General features: G+C 26.4%; 6 protein-coding genes across 6 annotated transcripts; 1 reads left to right on the top strand and 5 right to left on the bottom strand.

The window, feature by feature from the left end:
- Window positions 1–1,718: 1,718 nt before the first annotated feature.
- Phum_PHUM219250 (zinc finger protein CCCH domain-containing protein, putative) lies at window positions 1,719–6,480 on the bottom strand (the record flags this gene model as incomplete). Its single annotated transcript, XM_002425714.1, has 13 exons — window positions 1,719–1,874; window positions 2,121–2,282; window positions 2,375–2,530; window positions 2,631–2,801; window positions 3,542–3,690; window positions 3,782–3,904; window positions 3,998–4,160; window positions 4,256–4,401; window positions 4,678–4,880; window positions 4,983–5,118; window positions 5,206–5,492; window positions 6,099–6,308; window positions 6,410–6,480. 13 exons carry the CDS (start codon window positions 6,478–6,480, stop codon window positions 1,719–1,721), a joined length of 2,133 nt encoding a protein of 710 aa, XP_002425759.1.
- Window positions 3,034–3,460, top strand: Phum_PHUM219260 (dynein light chain Tctex-type, putative; the record flags this gene model as incomplete). The annotated part of the gene is made up of 2 exons (XM_002425715.1): window positions 3,034–3,096; window positions 3,167–3,460. The coding sequence occupies 2 exons, from the start codon at window positions 3,034–3,036 to the stop codon at window positions 3,458–3,460; spliced, it is 357 nt and encodes a 118-aa protein (XP_002425760.1).
- Window positions 6,481–6,944: 464 nt separating the features above from the next.
- Window positions 6,945–8,284, bottom strand: Phum_PHUM219240 (XPA-binding protein, putative; the record flags this gene model as incomplete). The annotated part of the gene is made up of 4 exons (XM_002425713.1): window positions 6,945–7,306; window positions 7,380–7,551; window positions 7,621–7,979; window positions 8,083–8,284. 4 exons carry the CDS (start codon window positions 8,282–8,284, stop codon window positions 6,945–6,947), a joined length of 1,095 nt encoding a protein of 364 aa, XP_002425758.1.
- A 151-nt stretch (window positions 8,285–8,435) lies between these two features.
- Phum_PHUM219230 (uncharacterized protein) lies at window positions 8,436–14,122 on the bottom strand (the record flags this gene model as incomplete). The annotated part of the gene is made up of 14 exons (XM_002425712.1): window positions 8,436–8,621; window positions 8,760–8,941; window positions 10,150–10,457; window positions 10,546–10,723; window positions 10,791–11,001; window positions 11,088–11,231; window positions 11,404–11,671; window positions 11,796–11,956; window positions 12,047–12,271; window positions 12,348–12,467; window positions 12,549–12,738; window positions 13,018–13,218; window positions 13,335–13,539; window positions 13,633–14,122. 14 exons carry the CDS (start codon window positions 14,120–14,122, stop codon window positions 8,436–8,438), a joined length of 3,069 nt encoding a protein of 1,022 aa, XP_002425757.1.
- A 3,484-nt stretch (window positions 14,123–17,606) lies between these two features.
- On the bottom strand, window positions 17,607–23,532 carry Phum_PHUM219220 (uncharacterized protein; the record flags this gene model as incomplete). The annotated part of the gene is made up of 21 exons (XM_002425711.1): window positions 17,607–17,861; window positions 18,028–18,307; window positions 18,376–18,557; window positions 18,656–18,865; window positions 18,946–19,141; window positions 19,244–19,505; window positions 19,600–19,802; window positions 19,888–20,044; window positions 20,125–20,329; window positions 20,424–20,546; window positions 20,635–20,826; window positions 20,899–21,145; window positions 21,223–21,362; window positions 21,442–21,609; window positions 21,694–21,834; window positions 21,904–22,076; window positions 22,154–22,302; window positions 22,563–22,634; window positions 22,884–23,040; window positions 23,123–23,363; window positions 23,476–23,532. 21 exons carry the CDS (start codon window positions 23,530–23,532, stop codon window positions 17,607–17,609), a joined length of 3,810 nt encoding a protein of 1,269 aa, XP_002425756.1.
- Window positions 23,533–24,519: 987 nt separating this feature from the next.
- On the bottom strand, window positions 24,520–26,909 carry Phum_PHUM219210 (uncharacterized protein; the record flags this gene model as incomplete). Its single annotated transcript, XM_002425710.1, has 8 exons — window positions 24,520–24,631; window positions 24,723–25,028; window positions 25,109–25,320; window positions 25,412–25,571; window positions 25,817–25,965; window positions 26,102–26,330; window positions 26,439–26,702; window positions 26,785–26,909. 8 exons carry the CDS (start codon window positions 26,907–26,909, stop codon window positions 24,520–24,522), a joined length of 1,557 nt encoding a protein of 518 aa, XP_002425755.1.
- Window positions 26,910–27,299: the final 390 nt, after the last annotated feature.

Below are 27,299 nucleotides of genomic sequence, written 5' to 3'. Positions count from 1 at the left end.
AAATTAAACAATAATTTAAAAGGCGTTTTGTGTTTGTTTATTTGTTTACTTGACGACAATAATAATAATAATAAAATTTTTTTTTTTATTAAAATGGCGCTTTTTTTTTTTACTCACAAATTTTAAAAATTAATTATTTATTTATATATAAATCAATCAACAAATAAAACCCATAAAAAAGTTTCTCTCTCTCTCTCTCTCTTTTGTGACTTATCAAATTTTTTTTTTTCATTTACATTTGATAATAACATTTACTACTATTGATTGATTGATTGATTGATTGATTATCATTTATAAAATTAAATAAACAAAATTAAAATTATAAAATTTAAACAAAATGCTTTCTTTTTTCTTTTTTTATTTAAAATACTATAAATTTATTTATTTATTTAGACAACTAAAAGCCTACATAAAATTATCAATTACATATTTTCCGTTATTAATAATAATCATAATCATAATAATAATAATTTAAAAAAAAACAAAATGACATTTTAAAATAAAAATTAATTAATGTGTTAATTTTAAAAATTTAATTTTTTGTCAAGTTAAAAAAAAACGTTTCAACCTTTTAAAAAAGGTTAATAAACCTTTAGCACGTACATCCAACTTTTCTTTCATTTATTATTATTATTATTAAAACAAAAAATTTTTTTTTAAATAGCGCTTTATTTACTTATTTATTGATGTAGAGAAAAAAAAAAATACTGTAATATAAACTTTTAAATTGCGAATCAATGAAATTAATATAAATTATTAATTATTATTATTATTATTATTATTATTATTGTAATATTTCAATGAGAAAATATTTTAAAAATGAGGAATGTTTTTACAACAGTTAAAATAATAATAATTAAAATAAAAACCTAATTTTTCTTTTTATTGTTATTACAATTATTATTATTAATAATATTTTATTACTATTATTCTTTCTCTCTCTCTCTCTCTCTTATGGCTTTCAAATATCTGTTTTAAAAATATTTTCTTTCTTTCTTTCCTGTAGGATTCATTTATGAGCAAAACGACCGTAATATAAAAATTATTTTAAACAAAAATTTTTTAAAAAAAATGATATTTTCAAATCATTCGTTGTACGATTGAGTACATTATTAAATTATATATAAAAAAAAAAACTACAACAGTGTAATAATAATAATAATATTACGGTTTAATCGTTTGCCGTAAATTTTTCTGCATCATTTGTGTTTTTCTCATTCATTCTTATGTCTATCAAAAAAAAAAAAAAAAAATTCGGTAACTACCTTCAATCAATCTTTGCACAAAAAAAAAAAAAAAAAAAAAAATAAATAGCGCTATTTTATATCATCATTATTATTATTATTATTATTATTTTACTTTTCCTAGTAATAATAAAAATGTCTGCTTTTAGATATATATATATATATATAAATATATGAATATATAAATTCAAATTTAATTTAAATAAAAGAAGAATTGAATTATACACTTAATATCTTGCCGTATTTAAATAAAAAAAAAAAAAAAAAAAAAATTATTATTATTATTATATTTAAACGCCATTTTGTTGAAATGTGAATTTTCTTTCTTTCTTTCTATTCTTTTTTTAAACTTAAATTTTTAGACTTAAAAGAGAAAATGAAGAAATTTTTTAAATTTATTTTATATACTGATAATATAAAGTTTTTTTCTTTTCCTTTTAAGGATCCATTTTTGTTTGTTTTAATAATATTAATTTACATGTTTTGAATAGGAGTTTGGCAGTATGGGCATTCCTTTTGGCTAGGAGCACACTGCGTGCACAAAACGTAATGATTGCAAGGGCCTAGAGTTACACTACGATTTTTATCCTCGCATACCATGCACTTTGTTGCCGTTTGTAAATAAATCACCTAAAAAAATAGTCGTTTTATTCTCATTTAAAAAATTTTAAACGAAAAAGATAAGAGAATAATAATAATAATATTTACGATCGAATGATTTTCTCCCCTTAAAATAAAATACTTTTTTGGGGCTTTTTTTTTTTTTTTTAAAATTATCTGACTGAGCCTTGTATGGCGAATTCTACGATTAATTTCCCGAGTTTTAAAATAAAGTTTTTGTTAATATTTGTAAATATTAAGTTAATTGAAATTTACCTTTTCTATCTCTTCTAAATCAGCTCTCAATTGAGCTTGTAATTGTTTTAACGTAGCCATTGTTAATGTTCTCAGTTCGGACACTCTTCTAAGTCCATGCAAAAAAGGACTTTTTTGTAAAGATTCCACCTCTTTTTGAAGATTTTTAGCTTGGTTTAATGCCTATGGTTAAAATTATATACATATATACATCAAATCAAAATAACGATTCACGATTTAAATAAATAAATAAATAAAAATTTAATTTTTAGTACTTCATCTCTTTGTTTTTCTGCTATATTCGCTTTCCTACTATTATCTTCTGCATCCCTTTGCCATGCTTCGCAAGCCGTTCGAGCTCTAGCCACCATTTGTTCCCACTGCGCTACTTGTTGCTTGCACTTTAATATTTCGTTTTGTAGCCTTTGAATCTGTTTAAATAATATATCCATATGTAAGGTTGCGTAACCTTTTTGCGACAATACACCGGAAATACACGAAAAAAAAAAAAAAAAATGTAAAAATGCTTACTTCATTATTAGATAAAGTACCAGGTGAAGAACCAGTAATGAAATTTGAGACTAGAGGTGAATGTGAAACGGCATGATGAGGCGACATATTTTGACTGAAATCATATATTCCTGTCGATTGAAAATTACCCATTTTTGATTGTAAGTGTGTCTGACCGATAAAACTTGTATTCTGAAAATATATAAATATATATGTATTGAGTTCCCCTTAAAAACATCACTGTGTTGTACAAAATTAAAATTCCTTACATTCTATTTTCGTACAATAATTAAAACGTAAAAAAATTTTTATTTAGATTATTTATAAACAAAAACTTTCACACAAAAAAAAAAATTTAACTCTAATTATAATATTTTTTTTTTTAAACGTATTTAATAATAATAATTTTATTAACGGATATTATATGTCTCAAACGCAAGAAGGGGGTAATGTTAAAGATGAAGAAGCAGATTTTGTACCGGAAGAGGTAGACAATTATATAAATGATTATCATTTTTTTGTTTCTGTTTTTTTTTAAAAAAAAAACTTCTTTGTAGGTATCGGAATTGGCGTTGGGAATAATTGACAAAATTATCGGAGAAAATCATTACAGCGAATTAAAAGTGCAAATGTGGACGACGGCTATTATGGAAAGACTTTTAACCGAATTAGCAAAATTAAAGAGACCATTTAAATATATTATTAACTGTTCGCTTCAGCAAAAAACGGGTGCGGGATTGCATTTGGCCAGTGCTTCCTACTGGGACCCGATCACTGACAATTCTTGTACCGTCAAGTGGGATAACGAATTCGTTCACTGTTGCATTCATGTATTTGGCGTGCAAATATAATATTATGATTTAATATTAAAAAAAACATACGTGAAATTCGTGCGAAAAAAAGAAACAAATCTTTTAAAAAAAGGTACTTACTGTATCTATTGCATCTTGAGAATATCTACTACCTAAAAAGTTAAGATGGTTAAGAGGTGATGAAGCTGTGGGTGAAAAATTAATACTTGAATTTCTATCATTGAGACTTGATCCAGGAATATTGACTGGTGCAGAGCTACCTAATAGACCTAAAATAGAATTTATTTAACGAATAAATATAAGTCTATGCCAATAATTAAATCCCAATAATTAAATATTAAATATATATATATATATTACCACTATTTGCTAAGCTCGCTGATATTGAACTGCTAACGGCAGGTGATTCCCTTTCTAAATCACGATCTATAGAAGCTACTAAATTCAAAGGTTCATCTAAATTTAAATCTTCTAATGCATTACCTAAAAAAAAAAAAAAAAATTTAAACAATTTATTTACGTAATTAAAAATCAAAAAACAGTTTTAAGAACAAGTAAGTTACAATTATTTCTTACCAACGACAGATTCCACAGTATCTGTTGAATAAAAGGATCCTAAAATTCCATTTGTATGTACGTTACTAAAATACATGCTTTGTTTTCGCTGGGCTTTGTCTACAGACCCCAACAGCGGACTATCTATTGCCAAAATTTGTTGTTGTTGCTGTTGCAACAAACTCTAATTACAAAAAAATTCAATACTCAAATTTAATAATAATAATTTCATTTTTAAATGCAATCTCGATAGTTGCTATAAATAAAAAAATAACTTACATTACTAAATAAATCGTGATTGCTGTGTAAGTTATGGTTGTTAAAAATACTTTGAGTAATCTTATTTGCATTTGTTAACTGCGCACCAGGTGCTTTGTTTGACGTATTTGAACCTATACTGCTTATTGACGCTGATTCTGAAGCTTCTCCGCTACCGTTCTAAAAATTAAAAAATCATTTCATGAAATAATTCAAAAAAAAAAAAAAAAATGAAGTCGGAAATGATGCAACTTACAGATGATTCACTTTTTTGGTCTTCTTTTTTTGAATCTGGCGGGAATGCATTTGATAATATTTCAGAAAAATAGTTCCAGTTCCATGTCTGCATCGCGAGCGACGCTCATTTCTTCTGTACGATAATAAAAAAAAATTTTTAAATATCACACTTTGAGAATTTTATAATTATTTAAATAAAAACTTACGATCTATGTGTGCAAAAGCACAAAAAGCTCCTCTTGGACAATATCCAGCTTGTTGCACATCATTGCATTTTGTAGATTTGTATATTTCAGGATGAAATTGTTGTTCTGTGCGTGTGTGACAATATGCACAATTATCTCCAGAGTCACAATTAGAAGGTTCACCCCATTCATCCCCGTGTTTAACATTAGGACAAGGTGTAGATCTAAAAGAGCGAAAAAAATTAAGTAATTTTTTAAAAATAATGAGAAAAAAAAAAAAAAAAAAAGGTATAATTTAAATTTACTCATTTCGAAATTATGCAAACCTGTATTTAAATTTTTTAGGACTTCTTCTTTTATCTCTGCTATTGTGATACTGAGGACAGGCATATCCCTGGCGACACAACCGTGGGGGGCGCTTACACGGTTCAGTCTTGTAATTTGACAAAACATATGTACTATCTGTAATACATAATGTAGGCGATAAATTTAAAAACGATTGATCAAGTCATTCCATCAAATGAAATTTCACAATTTCATAGCACTCACCTTGCCATTTTGGGTCTTCATTCATTAAATTTCTTTCCTTATCTAATACATTAGGCCCATTAGGTGTAGCATTTGCATCTCCATCAGGATTTTCTAAAGCTTGAATTTCTTTTATATCATACACTGGTGGTCTCAGATCGTGATTACCATGTGCAAAAGCACAATGGGGTCCATTCTTGACACAAAACCCACGAGAATCTGTATCATGAACACACATACAAGTCTTATAATATCTCAGATGATAACGGCGCTCAGTATCACCGGCTGTGCGATGCAAATATGGGCATCTAAAAAATAAAATAATATTAATAGCAAAACACTTTACGTGCAGTAATTTAAAAACATATTTTAAAAAAAAAATTAAGTATTAAAATACAAAATTAATTGTGAATAGATTTAAATCAAAGAGAAATTAATTAGTTTTTTCCCCAGAGCGATTGAATTGAGTGACCTTGAAAATTTTCAAAAGTAAAATTTTTATTTAGTGAAATATTAAACGTAGGCAAAGTATAAAATTAAAGATAAATAATTAATAAAAAATGTATTTTGCAACAGAATATAATAATGTAAGCTCCCGTCAAAATGAAAAGCAACCTGCAATATCAAATTATATACAAATATGGCGGGAATGAAGTAGAGAAACAGTTTGCATGTGAATGACATTCCATAAGCAGTTAAACATTATAGTATTAATTATAATTTAAAAGAAAGTATTACATGAGTTAAAAGTCTTGGGTGAAAATATATCATTTTATAAAATAAATTTTAACCGCTTCTTTTAAAAAACATATTCAGAGTGACGCAATTCAATAACGGATCCTCCATTCAAAAAAACGTAAACATAAAAATCAGCCATCTTGAATTCAAATATTTGTATAATTTTAATAACTTACTCATCTCCTTCGGGACACAGTCCTGTAGTTTCGTCAAATTTAGTGCAGTAATTATCAGCACTATAGTTAAACGATCCATCTCGTTTCCTTACCGGACGACGACGTCTCTGGTTCATAAAATGCCAATGAAAACAAGTATACGGCCGATGCTGAGTACATTTATGTTGCAAAAACAATGGGCATTGGTCAACTCGAAATTCTTTTAAATACCTAAAAAAACGGAGAAATGGCTTTTAGGATTTGCACCAGAAAGTTTCACCGAGTACACTTTTTTTATTTGTTACACTTTGCATCACTGTAAAAACACTTACGAATAATGATTTGGTTTTTCTGTTTGGGTTGTCAACAAAGGCTTCGACTCCGACGGCATTTTGTGATTCATACTGCTGCGCACGCTATTTGGCGCATCCAAAGTGAATGAAGGTATTTTTCTCCTTAATCTTACTAATAAAACTTTAAAATAAATGCAATTTTTTTTTTAAATCTAATAATATTAAATTAATTATTATTAATTGATATTATATTTTATTTTTATAAAATTATTTTATTTTTTATCTTTTTAAAAATATTTTAACGTTTTTTTATTACAGTAGTGAAATAATTTTATTTTTCATATTAGCATGCTTAAGTGCATTTCATAATCTAATGTTTTTATTGAAATTTGTTCAATAAATTTTTTTTAAATTAAAAAAAAAAGTTATTACAATCTTTTGATATTTTTATTTTAATATTTTTTTTTTTTGTAAAATTAAAAAATTATACTTTATTTAATAAAAAAATAAAATATCTGTAAGCATATACGAGGTAACAAAAGTAAAAAAATATTTGAATGTATTTTAAGTAAATTTATTTATTCAACTGCATTTTTTCACCGGCTTTTTTTTTATGTTTGGCAACGAACTGTACAAATGATTCATCTTCAACTTCTTCGCTTTCTCCAACACCAACCTCTTCACCCTCTTCAGAATCGTCTTCTTCTTCTTCTCCAGGATGCTTTAAATAAACATCAGTAATTTCCCTACTCGCACTAATTTCAGTTATTAGAGGAACTGGTTTTCCTTCAGAAATTAAATTTTCATCATTGTTTTTGTTTTCTTCTGCAAGTTTAAGGCTTTCAAGTCTTTTTCTCTCCCATTCAACTTTATAGTCTTTTTCAAACTCATCTGCAGCTTCATTGATTAATTCATGAAGTCTATTCATTCCATCTCCTATATGAAACAATATATTATAATTTAACGATTTTTTATGCGGGGAAACATATTATAAATTTAAAAAAGTTACCTGAAAAGGCAGATACTCCAACACATTTTAAATCTTTGTAAAAGGTATCTAATGTTAAAGACATGGATCTAGTCAGATTAGATATATAAGAGGTGTCAGCTTCAAGAGCTTCTTGAAATTCTTCAAAATCTTTCATCCATTGCAATGCATAATTGCAATCTACTACATCTACCTAAATGATTATTAGATTTTTTAAATTTAATAAATTTTATAATTTTTGAAAAAATGTGTTTTTTATTACCTTATTTAATGCTACGATAAAAGGAAGACCAGTTTTATACAATATCGAACAAGCATACAACATGTTTGACATAAAAGTAGTAGGAGATACACTTCTGACTGTATCTACAATATATAAAACTATGGTAGGAAAATAAGAGGCTAGAGATTCGCATATAATGTTTCCAGATACAGACCAAGTAAACACTTCAATTTGACCGGGAGTATCGAAAATTACAATTTCAGAGTTTGATTTTTTAACTAAATCGATGACTTGATTAAATTTGGTGGAGAATAAATTTAATGAAGTCACAATACCACCATTTGGTCCCAAGTTATATTTTTCCATAACTTCTTTGTAACTAATTGCATCTCTAATGTCTAAAATGACAAAATAAATATTATTATTATTATTATTGATGTTTTATAAATGAGAATAAGCAGAAATGACAATTTAGTATTTACATTATTGCCAATAACTCACCGATATTTGCCGGGTAGGGTACTTCTCTAACAGCCGGATCTAAATTGACAATATAAGGAGGTTGTTTTTTTGAATGAAGATGTGTAGCTAAACGACGAACCAAAGAAGTTTTACCAGATCCAGCCATTCCCAAAACTAATAAACATATCGGTTTTCTTTGCCAACCACCGGTTTCAGACAGAACGTCACCACATTCAGCCATGATTAAAAAATAATGACAAACACTAAAATATTTTAAATCATTCACAAAACAAAACTAAACTTTAAAAAAAAAGTATATATATATATATGTCTTTGTCAATTAATATAAAATCGTCTTGTTGCCCTTAATATGTCAAACAAATTGTTTTAATTTATTCGGTCATGGATTTGCTAACTATGGCTATATAACAAAAAGCTCCACTTTTTGGAATAGGTTGCTGGGATAAAAATTCACCACCATCGGGAGATTTCCGATATATTTCTGGAATATTACTATCCGCTTTTTGCAAATCCTCAATCCAGTCAATGTTAAATTCTTTTCCATCGGTTGAACTGGGCTACAAAACATTACATATTATTTTTATAAATAATAATAATAATATTCTGTTTTTAATTTAATAATACATAATAGAGATTTTTTTTTCCGTGGCTGTTAAAAAATAAATTGGCTAAAAAAAAGAAAAATGTTGGCATACCAAAAGATGTTTAAGTTTTATAATGGCTTCGGTCGGTGGAGCTTCTGTAAAAGGCGGTCGGAGTTCACCGCTTTTCACGCATGTCAATAAACCATAAATAAATTCATTTCTTATATTCATTTCTTCAATGGTGGCGTCACATGCTCTGAGTTTTCTAATCCATAAAACGACTTTATTTCTATCTGAATGTGAAAAAAAAAAATAAATAAATAAAATAATTTTTTAAACTTATATAATTAAGATATAAAAATATTTTAAAAAAAAAAAAATACCATTTTGATTTTTTAAATTTCTTTTTTTCATATCGTTAATGAGATAAATATTATAATTGCATTCATAATTTAAACTTTTTCTTTCTTCTTCCATTTTTCCAAAGGGTTTTCCAAATAAATTTGTGTAATTAAATAAATAAAAAAAAAAAAATTAAAAATTTAGAATTTTGGTTCACAATTAAAAAAAAAAAAAAAAAAAAAAAAATTTACAAATACAAAGTTGATAAATAATAATAAAAAAAAAAAAAAAAAAAACAACAAGTATAACGAATTTTAATTTAATGGCGAGAACAAATAGAAAACTGAATAGTATTTAAAAAAAATAACTTAAAACTATTCAAAGTTTTTTTTTCCTATTAATAATAATTTAATCAAAATTGAAAATTTTGTTTAAAAAAAAAAAAATAAATACAAATTTTTTTATAATAAGTTAAATTATTTAATTATTATTATTATCATTAATTATAAAAAAAGTATTAAAAAAAAAAAAAACAACACGAAGATATAATATAACAATTCTTATACAAAATGTTTAAAATTACGTTTTATTGAAATTTTATAATAAATTTTGAACGTTTTTTTTAATTAATTGTATTTAAAATATATATATATATATATAATATAAAATAATATTAAAAAAAAAATGTTTAAGTACACCTGAGTTACTTATAAAATCAGAGAGATTAATATTCTCTTTAAAAAATAAAAAAAAAAAAAAAACATTTTAATACTTTTCAATTAAAAATTTATGTTTAAGTAAATGTAATTAAAAAAAAAAAATACTTTTTAAAGCAAGTTATGCAATAATAATAATAATAATAAAATACTGAATTAAATTTATTATTTTTTTTTACAATGTCTTATAATAAAATTAAATTAAAAAATATACTTTTATTGTAAAATACTGTGAAATGAGTTAAAATAAATAAAATTATCGAAGCGTATTTAATAATAATAATAATAATAATAATAAAATTGCAGGCAATACTTGTAATACTTAAATAGTAAGTAACATTTTAAAAATTATTTAATTATGTTACATAAAAAATAAAAAATGAATTGCACCTCGGAATGCTATCAACGTTTTTTTTTTTTTTTTTTTTTTGTCGCGGATTAACCCGAATCGCTTTCGTCATCGTTAAATCCTTCTTTATGCTGAATTTTATTAACCATGAATTTAGCAACGGAAACCATTTTTTCTCTTAAAAGAGCCGAATACAATTCTCCGAAAGTACATTTTTTCGGTTTTCTACCTTTCCATTCTAATAACATTTGATAGGCACATTCTCGAAAACCCACAGATTGATGGGAATGTTCTAAATTAATTAAAACTATTTCTTCTATCCCTAAAGTGCGCCCTAAATTTCTCCAATCCCTCCTCGCAATGCCCAAAGATATTCTCCAAAGGTCTTTGTCTCTTAATTTTCTAGTAGAATTTCTATTAAAAAAAAAAATTATTTTAATTTTACAAAAAAAAAAAAAAAAAAAAGTTTAGCGGGAAATCCCGGAAATACCTGTATTTTTCGTCAGGCACAGTCTTTCGCACTTCCATTTCATCGTCGGTACTCGTGCTCGGTACGGTTTCTGATGCATCAGAAAATTTCCTACGCTTAGGTGCTATAGGTGAGTTGGCCTTGGATGCAGGTTTTGTCCTTTTTTTATCTTTACTAGTGCTGCTGCTCCCTCTTTGATCTAAATAATGTAAAATAGGAAAAATTTTACTGTTACTCATGCAAATTTGAGGAAAAAAAAATCTGACAAGTTGTATTTGAAGCTACTGTACTTGAATCCGCAGAATCAGAATCTGGAAGTCGACCCCAGGGTCTCATTTTCCAAAGTTTTCTCATTGGAGAATCTTGGGAAACGGATCCGGAAGCTCCGGAATTATTTGAACTGTGACTTTGTATACTTCCTGTACTTTCATTACCCGAACCAGGACTCATTATTTCTCGTGACACGACGTAGGTAGCCTATCAATGCAAATTGAATGCAAATAAGACACTGTCTAGACTTTGATTTGTATATTACCACCTATTAAATTCAGTAATTTTTGTACCTGAACGAATTCTTCGAAAGTTCCACCTCTGCTATTATAAATATCCATCATTGCTAAAAAGGGATCGGGAGAAAATCCCAACATATTTTCTATTTCGCTATTTGTGAACCCAAGAACTTTTGCTAATTGTTTCCAATTAGTTCCCTCGGTTATTTTTAAAGATGTTGCAACTTCTTTCATCGGATAATTCACCCATCTGTCGCAGTTTACAGGAGCAGGAATTTGGTGACCATCATTTCCAGCCTTAAAATTAAAATAATAATTTTTTATCGATGCATTTGTATAAATTTTTAAAATTTATTTTTTTTTTACTTACTTTGTGTAAATTAAATTCGAATAAAAGATCTTTTTTCGTCGATACTCTTTCAATAATAACTTTACCAAAAGTTCCCTTTTCTATTTTAGATTCAGGTTTAAATTTGCAAGCATATTGTTTTTCAAAATCTCGTCCTCTAAAATCTGATTCCTCCTTAATCATTTCACTATCTTCTCCAGCTTCAACATCAGCTTCAAACATCTGAGATCTTAATTTCACTGATATTCTTCCAGGTCTAACTAATTTTGGTTTTAAACTGGCCCCTACTCTATATCGATAGTTTGTAACTTCGGGTAATTTTCTAAAAAATTTATTTTATTATTAATAATAGTGGAAAAAAAAAAAACATAATTTATCAGCTTCCATTAAATTTTAATTCTTTTTGCACTTACCTATCAGATCTATAACAGATGACTTCTAGAGCAAATTTGTCATTTTCCTGACTTTCTTCCATAAATGCTTGGCACATCATTGAAAATGAAATGTATGGGTAAAAATAAGTCATTCCCATTTTTGCTTCGTAGAATGTTGCAGACAACAATTCCCACATAATCTGAATTTAATAAAAAATAGTAGGAAACAAAAGATAAAACTTACTGGATTTTATACATATTAGATTACTACTTTTTTTAAAACCTTTTACCTTAAAAAATGAAAAATGATATACTGGAAAAGTTACGACTGGTATTAATGATCCAGAAATTCCATGCCTGTAACCAATAAAATTAAGTGGGGAAAGTTCGACATCTATCTTTTTCCATACCATTGGCTCACCATCATCAGTAGAACTTTCGTAAGCAATTAATTTAGCATTAGGACAAACCCTGATTATTTCATGATAGTTTGGAATAGGTAAAGAAATGAGTACCTGAAAGAAAATATTAAGTATGATAAACTTCTTTACATTGCAGTAGGGATTTAACAAAAGTATTGAAATAGCTTACAGGTAATCTGTTACTATTAAATTCTAACCCATGAGGTCCCAGAGATATAATGGGAGAGGCTAAAAGACTTTTATTGACATCCGAACAATTATCCATTGAAGGCTCATTGTCAAACATAACCTAAAAATATATATATAAACTTGTAGCACATTGACTAAAATTAAAAATGAATGATTTATGGTTTCAAAATAAATAACAGACCCTCAGGCAAGCATCGACATCATGCTCTAAACAGCCTTTTGGAAAATTTATTTCTATGCCTGGAACATTTCTTATTCTAAGTCTACCTCCAGTCCGACAACGAATTCGTTTTAATATTTCTGGATAAGGTTCTTCAAGCACAGCAGTAAAATAATCAAAATTACATGTGGTAACTATTAAACATCCATTACTGAAATAAAAATCAGTATAACTATAAAATAAAATTTCATTAAGCACTTGGTTAATTTAAAAAAAAAAGTTTCTATTTAATATTGTAGTAAGTACAAATATAATTATAAATACTTATTAAGAAAATAAAAATTAAAACTTAATGAATTTTCAAAATGAAATTAATAAATTTATACTTACAATAATATTTTAACTCAAACCAAAATAAAACCAAAGAAAAAATATTCTGTAATCTGTTTTAATCCTTTTTGATAGTAAAAATAAATAGTAAAGGAATTACCTGTAAAAATAATTTCTTTTAGGAAGTCTTTGCCATTGTAAGGCATCACCAGAGTTTGACGATGAATAAAAACAAGATAACCAATTTTCATTTTTTGGTTTCACTCTAAGAGGCACTATTAATATAGCTGGATAAGCTTCAAATAGACAGATATTATGGGGAATAACAGAAACAACTGGACTAACATGATGAATCCTCATACTACTTTCTAAAATTTCCCTAAAATTATTTTAAATTTACAATATTAATTACGTTTACAACATAATAAGATTTACTCTAGAAATAAACAAAAAATTGAAATGGTAAATCGGAATTACTTTGTAAAAAATTTTCTATCCTCTATTTTTAAACTAAAGGCACCATTATAATTTTGTAAATTTTCATTAGGAATGAGTGCAATGACATTTTTCTCCGCTAGTATAGTAACTTTTGGAACATATTGACTCCTAAGGTTTTCTGCATTATTTTCAGGACTACTAGAATTAGGACATTTCCCATTTAAAAATACTGTCACGTCATTACCTGCAAAAAAAAATTTCAATTAAAATTAATAAATTAACCATACGAATGAGAAATTAAATTGTAATTTATTTTAATAGTATCACTATAATTTACTATTATTTGAGTTTGTGAATTCTTCAAAACACAAAGGTTCTCTCAGTCTGCAAGGATCCGAAAAACCACTTTCTAAGCTATCTCTTGATTCGCTTTTCACGCTTTCAGCACATTCCCTAGAGGTATCTGAAGAGGTACCATAACCGTTATCGATAAAGTCTCTCAAAATATTTTTTTTAATATCGTTATTAAAATCTGTATTTTCCAAAAGAGATCGTAAACGATTTCGTGTCAAAACACCAACTATTCGATCGATACATTGTTTTTTAACTCCATTTGGTTTTGTACTATTAACATTAACAGATTTTAAACGCTTTTCAAATACTTCCGCAACTTTTTCCACAGTATTTTTTAAAAGTGCTTTTCGTTTCTCTTTCACTTTAGGTCCACTTTCGACACATGTTTTCAATTCTTCTTTTTTGAATAGACATGCTGTGCTTCTTGTTAAACGCAGAGGAGGCTTGAAAATATTGTTCGTCTCACAATTCATTATACATTGAATGAAAAAATGTAAACACAACAATCGTTACGATCACACAGCTACACTCCCGTAGTTTACTGTTTGGTTTTAATTCGTATTGTTGCCGTCAAATACCGCTACCACGACAAAAATATTTATAAAATTTTTAAAATTGTTGTATGTATGAATGCATTTACCGTTTTTTTATTCTATGCCTTACAATAAAATTATTAAACTCAAACTTACAAACATAGTAATTTCAATTAAATATTTAAGGAAATTATTAACAACTTTACCCCATACAATTTAAAAGTCTTATTAAATTATGTATCAGTAATATTTTTTAACAAACTTAATTTTCTTCGATTACATACACAACGCGACTACAATTGTATTTAATTTTCTTTTTTTGTGTGAGGAAAATCAATTTGTAATAAACTAATATTCATAAAAACAAAAAATAAATATAGATTTATAACATATTATTAAAATAAAAAGTGCGGCGCCTTATAAATATTACATTGAAATTTTAATTATGCAGACAAATAAAAACTAAGTACAAGAAAAAGCAAGTTCAATGTAACATTTTGATGCGACAAACAATTTTTAAAAAAATACAGAAAAATTTTCATGTGATTAAATTTAAAGAATAATCATAAAGAGAGCACACAGCTCATTACTTTCACAAATAATTAAATAAACAAAACTTTTTTCATGCCTAAACCATGAAAATTCATTTTAAATTTAAATATTTACTCTAAAAAAAATTTAATAAAACAACTTAAACACTTAGCATTTAAGAAAATGCAAAAAAAAAAAATTTTCATGTTTGTTTAATATTTACTTCACATAAATAAATAAATAAATAAATAAATAAAACATTATTTATCAGCACAAAAAAAATTTTTTATTATTATGTAATAATATAAACGTAAAAGACAAGACTATATGAAAACTAATATAAACTAATCAAATGTATTTTTTTCAAAAAGATATTCGAAATTTGATAATTTCACATTTTCAATTTTAATAATATTAATAATTATTTATTTCTCATTTTAAATATTATTATTATTATTATTATAAATCAATTAAATTTCATCGATTAAACAATTTTAATAATGAGTATTGGGTAACAAATGATGATTTGTTTTTGTTAATTCACACAACCAACCAAAAAAAAAAAATAATAATAATGATAATATGTGTAAATGTAAATAAAATTTTTTTTTCGAGTTGTTAGTTTAAGAAATAATACATAATTTAAAAAAAATATTATGCTATGAAATAATTAAATTATTGAATTTATATAAAAAAAAAATTAAAATCAGTCGATTATAGAATAACAACAGCACAAGATTAAATTAATTAAATTAATTATTTAACAACGGCAGCAGCAGCAGCAATTTAAAATCATCATCAAATTGTATAAATAAATATATTATTTATATATATATAATTAAATAAAATTTGAAAGAAAGAAAAAAACTATTATTATTATTATTGCAAATTAAATTATAAATTTTTATATCTGTGTGTAAATTAAATAAAAAATAAAAGAGATTTTAATTTTAATTTATTTTAAAATTAATTATAATTAATTTCTTGTTTGTTTTAAATTCCGATTCGAAGTAATCAATTTAAATTTACTCGGTTAAAATTATTATTATTATTATTATTATTATTTCATCACGATTACATTAACAACAACACAAAATAATAATAATAATAATTTTTTTTTTTTTATTTTTACCGTTGATAACCGTCTGTCTTAACTAACTCGTAACTTTTTATTATTTATGCCCCCCCCCCTTATAATTTATTTTTTTTTTAATTACAATTTAAAAATTTAAACAATGATAATGATGATGATTTTACAATATGAGTAGTATATATATATATATATATATATAATTGATTTAAATAAAATAAGCAACCATAATGAAATGATTATTTTTTTTATCCGTGTAAATTATTTAAATAAAAAAAAAAAAAAAAAAAAAAATAAAAAATCAATTAAGTAAATACACGATTAATCACTCACGTTATTTCCCCTCCCCCTCCTCCCGCCCCTCGTAATAATAATAATAATAATAATAATCGTGTAAATGGTAATAAATAAATAAATAAATAAAATCATTTAACAATTTTTTTTTTTCCTTTTTAAATTAATTTGAAAATTTTCAAACTCATTAATAAATATTATTGATTTGGAAAAAAAAATATAAATAAATAAATTATTAAACCTCAACTCTTTTTCGTTATTATTATTATTATCATTATCATTATCATTTTAAATTTTAAAATAACTTTTTTAATTTTAGCAAAACAATTATTAATTTTGTGCAATGAAAATATTTAAATTTTATTTAATTCCATTATTATTTTATTTATTTATTTATTTATTTTTTTATATTTCACTACTTATTATTAATAATTTTTATACATGTATATTTTTGCATTATTATTATTATTATTATTAAGCAGTAGTTAAATTTAATTTAACAAGCCATAAAATTAATTTCATACGTATATATATATACCTATTATTATTATTATTATTATTTTTTTTTTTTTAATAGCATTTTAATGTAATCGTAATAGGTCCAGCATGATATGCAAACGATTGACAACGGACAGCAAAATAAGATACGAATTTTCGCACCCCTCCCATTTTTTCTCATTCTCATTATTATTATTATTATTTTTTTTTTACCTTATATCTACAAAATCTTTTTTTTTATACATTACGGTATTATGCTGCTGGTTTTTTGTATTCAGATTTGAAAAAACTTAAAACGAACCGAAACAATTAATAAATTATTTGTACGATAATAATATCAAGTTGAATATGTCAGTAATCAACTTATTAATAAAAAAAAAAAAAAAAAAACTATTTTTTTTTTTATGTGGAAGACCCTAAATGTATTTTTTACACAGGTTGAAAACTTTTTTTTTAATATATTATTATTATTATTATTTTTTGTTAACCGAAAAAGAAAAGAAAACCATTTAAAATGGCAACTTTAAATTATGGCAAGTTAAATATTATTATTATTATTATTATTAAAAGGCAACGCAAATATTTTTTTTTTTTTTGCCTAAATTGTTTTGTTTTGTTATTTGATTGATTTTTTTTCATTTATTTTAATTATAATTTAAAGCCATCGTATCATTCTTCCTTTCTTATATTATTATTATTATTATTATTATTTCTAGCAGTTAATATAATCTAAAAACTACAATGGCGAAAATATCAGTACAAAAAATTTTTTTTATAAATTATTATTGCTTCTCAACCTTAGAATTTAAAATTAATATTTCAAATTCTACTCGTCTTGACTTATTCTTTCCCCTTTTTGATTAAAATGATTAAATTATAATGAAAAACGCGCATTGTTAGTCAGTTAATTATTTAAAGGTTTCGAACAAACGTTTCCATCCTCAACAAACGAGAGAAAAACCAAACAAACAAAACAATTTGATAATTAGTTAAATGTAAGTAAATGATACATTACACGGTTGTTCCGTACTGACTGAAAACGACTCTGCTAGAATCTGTATCCAATGAAATGTCTTCGGGTGATGCTAAATCGACTCGTACCGTTCCCGAATTGTTTTTCCTACGAGCAATGTTCCAATTTAAAGTTTGAGGAGGTTTCGGAGGAGGTTCTTCGTCTGGACTAAGAGATTCCGTACTTTCCCCCCGAGTTTCCGTGCTTTCTTCACTGCAACCACCTTTACATCGAGCTACCGAATTTGTAACAACCTGAATACAAATAATTAGAAAAAAATTTTAATACGGGTAAAAAAATTCTTCAGGTATGAGACCTAACCTAATGAGAAAAAAAAAAAAAAAAGTTCACTTAAAGTATTGCAGTATAATTTTTTTTAATAAAAAATAACTGAAGGAAAATTGAAAATAAATCTCGTACCTGGGAATCTTCCAGCGCTTTAAGAATATTATTACACAGTTCCGTACCTAAATTTATGGGATCGTCGGAATCCCTGTTGTGAATTGTGATACCGATATGAGCGGGATGAGGGATGGGCAAAGGTATGACTAATTTTTCAGCATTGTACCACTTGTTTTCTCGTTTCCACGGTTTCCACATAAGTTTTTCATTTTTCTTCGATGGAACCATCGAAGACCAAGTTCTGTGACGTTTAATTCTACTTTTATGTGATGATCCAGAATCGCTAACACAATACGTACTCGTAATTTTTAATTTTATTTAATAATAATAAAAAAACGTCATTTTTTTTAAAAATTTTTAATTTACCTTTTATGATCTCCTTTTCGAGGCATTTGACGAGGATTAAAAGCAGACACGTCCAAGTATGGAGAATGAATTTGAATATTTCCTCTAGGTGCGTGTACAGGACCGAGAAGATCGGGGCCCGAACCCAATTCTGCTCCAGAAACTAATTCAATAAAACGTGATAAATCCACTTGAGGATGAGGCTGTGAAAAAAAAAAAAAAAAAAAAAAAAAAAAAAATTTGTTTTTTATCATTGTTGTGAAAAAAAGGGAATAATTATTTAATTTTATTAAAAATTTACCTCGAGTTTAAAACGAGTATCCGTGTCATCTAATGGCGTCAAAAAATCTAGAGAAAATATATCGGCAAAAATTAATGCCACCAAACCAGACCAATCGTTTACTCCCAAACCCCTCGCTTCCCAAAATTCTTCTTCCGTAGCAGGAAGCCTTTGCAAAACGTGAGTCGGATAAAACCTTTCCAACATGAGTGCTCCTTGTTGTAGAGCAATCTAATGAAAGTTAAAAATTAATTAAGTTATCGATTTAAAGAATTATTAATGGCTCTCAAACAAAAAGAGCTTTAAATCACCTTTAAATGAGTAGCAGTTAATTTAATTTTTGATCTGACGGTTCCGCTAAGGCCATTATTTAACTCCCTTCTCCGTCTTTCCAATTTTTCATGGAGACAAGCTAATAAATCCTGACACTCTTTTTCCAAAACCGAATAAACTCCCGTTTTTGAAATTTGAGCAGAGAAAGGAGTAAAACAACATTCAACAAATTGACTGAACCAAAAAAAAAAAAAAAAAATAATGATGATGACGTGTAAGTAACAGTTTTAATTACGATATCAATAGCAAAAATAATTATACGGATTTTAAATTTACCTAAAATCTTTCGTTGGTTGCATTATTATTTGTTCCATTTCATGTTGATAAGCAGACAGTTCGTCTAATTCCATTCTAGCCTCTAAGGAAGCCAAAGCTTGTTCCGGTTTGATTTGATAATAATAATCACTTGCCAAACCAGGTCCGGCTATTCTTTTCACGACGAAACTATCCGAAGCCGGTATCCGACCTCTTTTTTTAATTATTAAATGAAACATGGCAGCATCCCACGTCAAACGAGCTCCGTACCTTGTAAATGCAACTGAAAAAAAAAAAAAAAAAAATAGTAAATTACCGTTAAAACATATTTTTATTAATGCAAAAAAAAAAAAAATCATAGATGTGTAAAACATTACCTGCGAGAATAAACAAACTTATAATGGGACAAATGATTGCACCCACAATAATTGCAGCTATTGGTTGCATGCAACCTTGAATTAATATATTCCAAATTATGGCTTCTAAAAAAACAAAGTATTTATTTTTTGAAGGATCTGGATTGTCCAAGTCATACAACACCGCCATAAACAAATGTAAAAATAGTGTAAACATGGGCATCCTAACAAACAAACAAACAAATAATCGATAAAATTAGTGATAATTAATTCGATAAAATAAAACAAGAATAGTTTTTAAATATTTACCACAGTACTGCGGAAAGAGCGATAACTATACTAACTCCACTAATAACAATGCATATTATCGGAAATAAAGTAGCCCACGCTAGCGTACCAAAAAATCCTTTTATTATGTAATTCCAAATTCTATTTAAATGTCGAGTCATTCCCTTACCAATAAAGCCTAACAAAAAGTATTAAAAGTATGTAAATTACCAACCAACTTTTAATCTAAAAATAAAATTTATTATTTCCATCATTTACCCGTATCCGGTTTCGTTTCAAAATGTGTTCTAGATTTTGAAATGTGTCTCCAAAGCGAACTAAGTCGAGAACATAATGTTGGAGTCACACTGGATTTTTTTGGAAATAAAGTTCCGTTTACCTGAGACAATTCTAAATCTGGCATGAAAGGTTCTACACTAAAGAGAGCTCGGAAACTAACGGGACTACACCAAGGTATAACAATCTAAAAGAATTTACAAGAGTTTTTGATTTTCATCAAAACTTTTTTTTTTTCTTCTCTTCTCATCTTCTGTAAAATAATATTAAACATTACTTACTCCCAATAAAAACATGGCATTCCAAGTCCAAGCCCACGTTCGATGACAATAATTAATCCATCGCCACATGGGCCATCTGGTCGTTGTAACGCGAACGTTTTCTTTTTCAACTAAAAACACGGGCTAAAAATTTTTTTTTTAATAAGTTAATAGTCTTTAAAAAATTTTGGCATTTATATGAAATTTATTTTCATTTAAATTGAACACTCACCTGACTAGGATCTGAACGCGGAGTTGTTATTGAGGTAGGAGTTGAACTTAAAACTGTAGGGATAATTTCTGTAGTTCCTTGAAAACTTCTTTTGATGATCCAATGAGTGGGCATCCAGATTTGAGTTAACCAATGAAAACTTCTGGTTGGATTCTTAACTTTTCGAAGTTCTTTTAATAAAACCGGCTCTCTCTAAAAAAATAATGTATATACATTCATACACGTATTTATAATGATTTTATAACGAGCTAGTAATTTATTTACCTCTTTCATAAAAGTTAAATCACGGTTTAAGAAATAAACAGTTTGAGATAAACGATTATTATTGCATAAAACTAAAGCTTCCTCGTGAGCACTCCATTGACATTCTTCAATAAATTTTGCTTCCGCTTTTCTCAATTTATCTCTCATCCAAGGTCGAATTCTACATAAAACCGGATGCATGTATTCCAGCCTAAGTTTTAAATTTTCTTTGGTTGTTTTTAATTTTTTCTGTACATTTTCTACAGCCCTATAAGAAATGGGGAATAATTTAATAATCACTCCCAAGAAAAATCATCAAGAAAAATTAATAATATAATAAAAAACCTGTGCATTAACACAACTGAATTTGCTTGTTCTACAAAGAGTTTTGGTACTCCTTCTCCTAAAGCCATAAGATCCGGATGTGATAAGATGCTAGAATAAACCCTTTGCAGGTATTCTTTCATGACGGCATCATTAACTTCCTAAACGATAAATCGAACAATGATAAATAAATAATTTCCTCTCATCCATTCTCATTTTAAATTATTTTAAATACGTTACCCTTTCTATTTGAAAATCTGATAATTTTTGTGCTCTTAATTCTGAAATAAGTTTTTCCCTAAAATGCAAAAACCATCCCCGCGTTTCACGTTCTAAAATAGAAACTAAAACTGGGAGAGCTTTTTTCATGAGATCTCTTGAGAAAAGTCTTAAATCCAGTTCGCAACCCTAATTCAATTTTTTTTATTTATTACATTAAATATCATTGAAAAAAGGCTAGAATCAAAACAAAATCGACATAAATTACCTTACCTTTGGAGTGAGAAACAAATAGGGTATAGAAATAGGAATGTTGGCTGATTCACGTTCTATTTCAAATTTTTCAGTTGCTGCTCGTCTGATTTGACGTTTTACAAATTTACATAAAAATTCAAGAGACTCTTCTAATTCCGGCTAAAAAAAAAAATTTATTATTAAAACAATTTCTTAAAAGGTAATAATAATTAATTAATATGTATGTACCCTGCAAACTAATTCTGCAACAAGATATCGACTTCTTTCTTCACGAATTTTTTCTTCAACGTTATGAGCGAGCAAAGAAGGTACACCAATAAAAATATCCAACAGTCTTAAAAGTCCAGTAAAGAGAGCTTTAACCGCTTGAAGGACACTAAAATAATGTGAAAATAAGCGTCCTAAAAAATAAATTCATTATTAAGATTAAGTAAGACTTAATTAATTGTTTCAAAAAAAATAATTTTCTTCGAGTTACCTTTAGCAGTGACTATAATAAAACGCAGAGCTAATGACAGATCATTTAAAAGTGAATCCCTGCTTCGTTCAGATCCTTTTTGCATCAATTCACTTAACCTCCATTTGTGAACTTGTCCAGGAAAATTTAAACTATCCACTTCGAATTCTCTAAAATTTAAATTAAGTTTTAAATTAACATTTAATTTTTGAAATAATTTTTTTAAAAGAAAAGAATTGTTACATTATCAAAAATAAATAAATCTACAACAAATAATTTCTCGAATTCAAGTTAGTCGATTTTTAAATTAAATAATTTAATTTTTTGTAATAAGAAATTTTATTATTTTTAAACATCATATAGAAAGTATTAAAATTATATAAAATTTCTATTTCTAAATGTTTTTAAGTTTTTTTTACAGATTACTTACCCCCATCTTTGAATACTTTCAAGTTGACTACTGTTTAATCGTTTAGGTTTACCATACTTATCTTTATCAAGCCTTACATATGAAGAAAGCATAAAAGTTAAAAAATTTATTAATTTTTTTTTATTCATTCAAAGATAGTTAAAAAAAAAAAAAAAAAAAAAAGAGAAATAATTTAATAATATTGAAATAAAATTTTTGTAATGACAGTTCTCGATTTTTAGAAGAATCAAAAAATAAAACCCACCCTTAATCATGATAAATTTTGAAAACTAATTTATATAATAATAAACATATAAATTTTTTATTTTATTTTAAACTTACCCTCTTTCTTGTATTGATTCAAAATGTTTGCTACCAAGTCTTCGTTGCTCTCCTTTCGAATCCATCGCCACAGCATCAAGTTCGTCAAAAGAAGGTGTAATGAATAAATCTCTAGCATTTGTGTGTTTATGATGCCTTCGAGCAAGACTATGGCAAGCTAAGAAAGAAAAAAATTTAGTTAAATATCTGTGTCATTAGCAATTATTAAATAAAAGCAATTAAATATAACAAAACCTAACCTGCTGAATGACTATCACCACCACCCAAATTATTATTTGAGTGAGTTAGTGGATCTGAACTAGAATATCTGTGGGAAGTCTGATTTTGAAAAGATTCTAATCCGATAGGAGGAGGAAGAATAATAGGAAATGTTTTCCAGTGGTATAAAAATTGTTCTGCAACATCCTTGATGTTTGTAATCAGTTGCATGACCTCCTGGGGAGCCCCATAGAGATTTATGTCAAACCTCACTGGTTTTTTCTGAAAAGCAAATTATAAATTTTTTATAATATAAAGTTAGTTTTGAAACTACAGCATAAATGTTAATCAGGAAAAATAAATTTTTTAAACAGTTTGCACTGAAATTACTTACCTCTGGCTCCAGGGCATCAGAAGAGTAGCCCAGAGGCCCACCTCTCAAGCCACTCATGGCTTGTGGTCAGCTATCATTTAAAACCATAACTTCATAAACCATTTTATAAGCATAAGAACCTGCGGCAAAATTCATTTAAATTAAATCTACGCATTTAGACCTAAATTTGAAAAATTATTTTTAATTTAGAAAGCAATCACGTTTAAAATTACATTTAATTATTATAAAATATTCTTAATATATTTATTAATCATAAATAAAAATAATTGTGACTGTATAAAAACAATTTAATTAACTAATTTAAAAACAAAGCTTCATTACTCAAATTATAATTAATGTGACATGCAAAACATAATTTATAATTTTTAAAAAAAATCATTTTATTATTCAAATTACGATAAAAAATCACAATTTTTTAAAAATTTTAATTCAAAAATTAAGTGATATTTTTTAATTTCTAAAAATACTTTGAATGAGGGTGGGTAATTTTTTAAATAAAGTTTTAAGCTACGCCTGTTATTATTCAACTTATTTATTGAAAATAATTTGTTTGGTTACTAGAACACGAAATTAGAAAGCAAGTTTTTAAGAAAAAACTAAAATATATTTTACTATCTTTTACCCCTAGCTTAGTGGGCAAAGTAAACCTCCAGCCTGCAGCTTTGAGTTTTGACAAATTGTAAAAATGGCGATTAGACAAACGTCAGTTTAACTAGCTGCGACAAAATGTTGAACCAGCGCCAAAATTTCCATTAATTAATAAATTTAAATGTTACAAACAATTTAATTTTTTTTTTTTTTTTTTTTTTTTATTACTTAATTAAAATTCAGAATCTTTTAATTTTAAAGGCTAAATCGTAGGCTAATTACTTAATTACAAAAATTTTAATAACTAAAGTGCGCAACACTTTACAAATACTTGTTCATTTCAAGTTTATAAATATTAAACAAGATTTTTTACCATAAAAATTTTACTCTTGTGTAATTTTAATAAAATAATTTATTTAAAGATCTCTCAATATAAATGTTATATATTTACAATTGCTATTGGTTATTTAAATTTCCTTCGTTTTCATCTTCAATACCTTCAGCTTTTGTCTCTTTCGACTTTTTCCTATTTTGATTTTTTAATTTTTTTGGATTTTCTTCTAAAACCCTAAAAACAAATATATATATATATATACATATTTTTTAAAAACGTGAATTATTTTTAAAAATTTTCTTTTAAAGCTAAGAAAAATATTTACATTATTTTATGTTTAACCCCAGGTCCCCAATAAGGTTTTGGATTTTCTTGATATCGAGTTAATCCTAATTCTCTAGATAATGGATTAGCATCAGGTCTAAGTGAAAAATCAATTTTATTTTTAATTGGTTGTTTAAGTATAACACCACCAGGACTTGACGGATCAATTTTATCTGAATTTATTGAATTGTCTAGTATCCATTGTTTCATTACATCCCAAATAAAAGACATGGGGGCATCTGTTTTAAGAGACTGTCGTGACGCGTGAGAATACGAAACCCGGTAATTTGAGTTAAGTATAGCTGATCTGCACAAAAAACATATAAATATAAATTACTATTAGCGAGTAAATATAAAAATAATTTCCTTAATTATATGTTATTTTACCGAAATGTGAGGATTGGAATGGAAGAACATCTTAAAACAGATGATAATTTAGAAGTGTTGTAATATAAAGGTACATCAAGTTCTTCTCTGACTACTGATAAAATTCCTGTTATTCGTTTAGAGGTATTAAATTCGTTTATTTCTTTTGAGTTTAACATTTCACTGACAAAATTGTAATCGTGAATGGGTCCACTGTAAATAGGGCCACCCATCTAAAAACATTTAGAAAACTTTTAATAAGGCTAATAATAATTAATTTTAAACAATCCAATTTATCAACTAAACATTCAATATTATACTTACAATGTGATTACCATTACAATGTACACATTTTATTCCAACAGGAGGAGCATCTGGTAAAACCCTTTTAACATTTTTATTTTCTTTGCACATTTTTTTTACTCCGAGAGGCTGTAAAGTAGTTGCACCACATCCCTTACAATAGTAAACCATTGCTAAATTACTAAAATAAGTAATTATTATATGAAATGTTTAAAAAATTCTACTAATGTCCATTTAAAAAAAAAAATAATAATAATTTGTCGATAAATAGTAATTTTGGTATTCATGTCTTGTCTTAAAATTAAGTTATAAGATTATTATTTACAATAATGTATATCATTTTTTTATTGAAAAAAAGTAATTTAAATATAAGTCTGTCATAATCAAAAGTAAAATTAAATTATGTATATAATAATAAATTTTTACCTTGTACCATCTTTGCAGGCTGCAGCACTTGTATAAATTTTTACAAAAATTCTCACATAAAAATCGACACTTAGAGATAGTTGGGGTACAATATATCTTTTATACCTTGCAGCATGAGATTGAATACTTTGTAATACAATTCTAATTGCCTAAAAAAAAAGAAATTACTTTAATAATATTTACCATGATGTAAAAAAATCATCTTAAATAATATCGAAAATTTGTCGTCATCAAAGAAAAAAATTCTTGTAAAATAAATCCATTAAAATTTAATAATACTAATACCATTTCATGAGTAGCTGGACTTTTTAAGGGTATACCTCCATATTTGGCATAACAGGTTTCAGGAAAATTACCGCAGAGAATAGCCATATCTGTGCAAGTGACCAATAACATTCCTCCATCTACCACACATTGAACAGCAGAGTCTAAAAATTGAGTAGGACTTCCATATGGATCAAGATCCACAATATGAAACCTTTTGGAGTATTCCGTATGATTATGCATTAGTGTTCTAAAAAGAAACTTTTTTTTTTTTTTTACTTGATTTCCCAACTTTCTCAATCTTACAAGTGAAAAATGTATAAATCAACTAATATTTAAATGTTTTTATCATACATACATTGCATTGGAATAACTTATTTGAATTAAATTTTCTAATTTGTTATGTTCAATGTTTCTTTTCATATTAATAATAGCAGATTCTGAAAAGTCATTTGCAATAATTTCAGTCACATATGGAACTTCTTTAGCATATCGAATACTTCTTAGACCAGTCGCAGAAAGAGCTTCTAAAATTTTAAAAGAAAATTTGTTATCTTTGTTGTCACCACCAACGGCTTGTTTTTGAAGTAGCTGTCTTGCCAATGTAATAATTGATAGAATGCTGTTGACAAATTAAATAAGTTAAAATTAATTAAAAATAAAATAAAGACAATACTTGATTTCTATTGTTATTGTTATTTTACCTCAAGTCCCTATTGAATTCCTGCACAGGATTATAAAATACTTTTTCGTCATGTTTCTGTAAAATTTCTGCTTTCCCCTCTTTTATAATTACGAACCCATCTTCAGTTTTTACTTCTTCGTTCATGTTACCGACTAAATTATATTTCAAATTCTTGAACAAATTCTTAACAAAACGAAACGAGATATATGGCTTCTGATATGAAGTTTTTATTAAGGCCATACAAAAGTGCACATAAATGAATTGAAATATGCATGAGTATTAATACGTTAATTGTTGACAGTTGTAAACAGTAATAATAATTACTGTAAATTGTAAGTAAGTGTTAATTTACTAGAAACTCTTACAAAAATCTCACATGGAGCATTAGCCCTTCTTGATTCATTATATGTAGGCGGCCTGCTTTTAAGTTTTTATTTGATGGCGACAATATTTTTTGTTTACTTATGTACTTTTAAATTAAAATTCCTTATCTAAATTGTTTGTTTTAAAATATTTTTACTGATTACCGTGAGA

Source organism: Pediculus humanus, genomic scaffold (assembly GCF_000006295.1).
Source record: "Pediculus humanus corporis 1103172107569 genomic scaffold, whole genome shotgun sequence".
NCBI classification, from domain to species: Eukaryota; Metazoa; Arthropoda; class Insecta; order Psocodea; family Pediculidae; genus Pediculus; species Pediculus humanus.
This window is presented reverse-complemented; position numbering and strand designations above follow the sequence as displayed.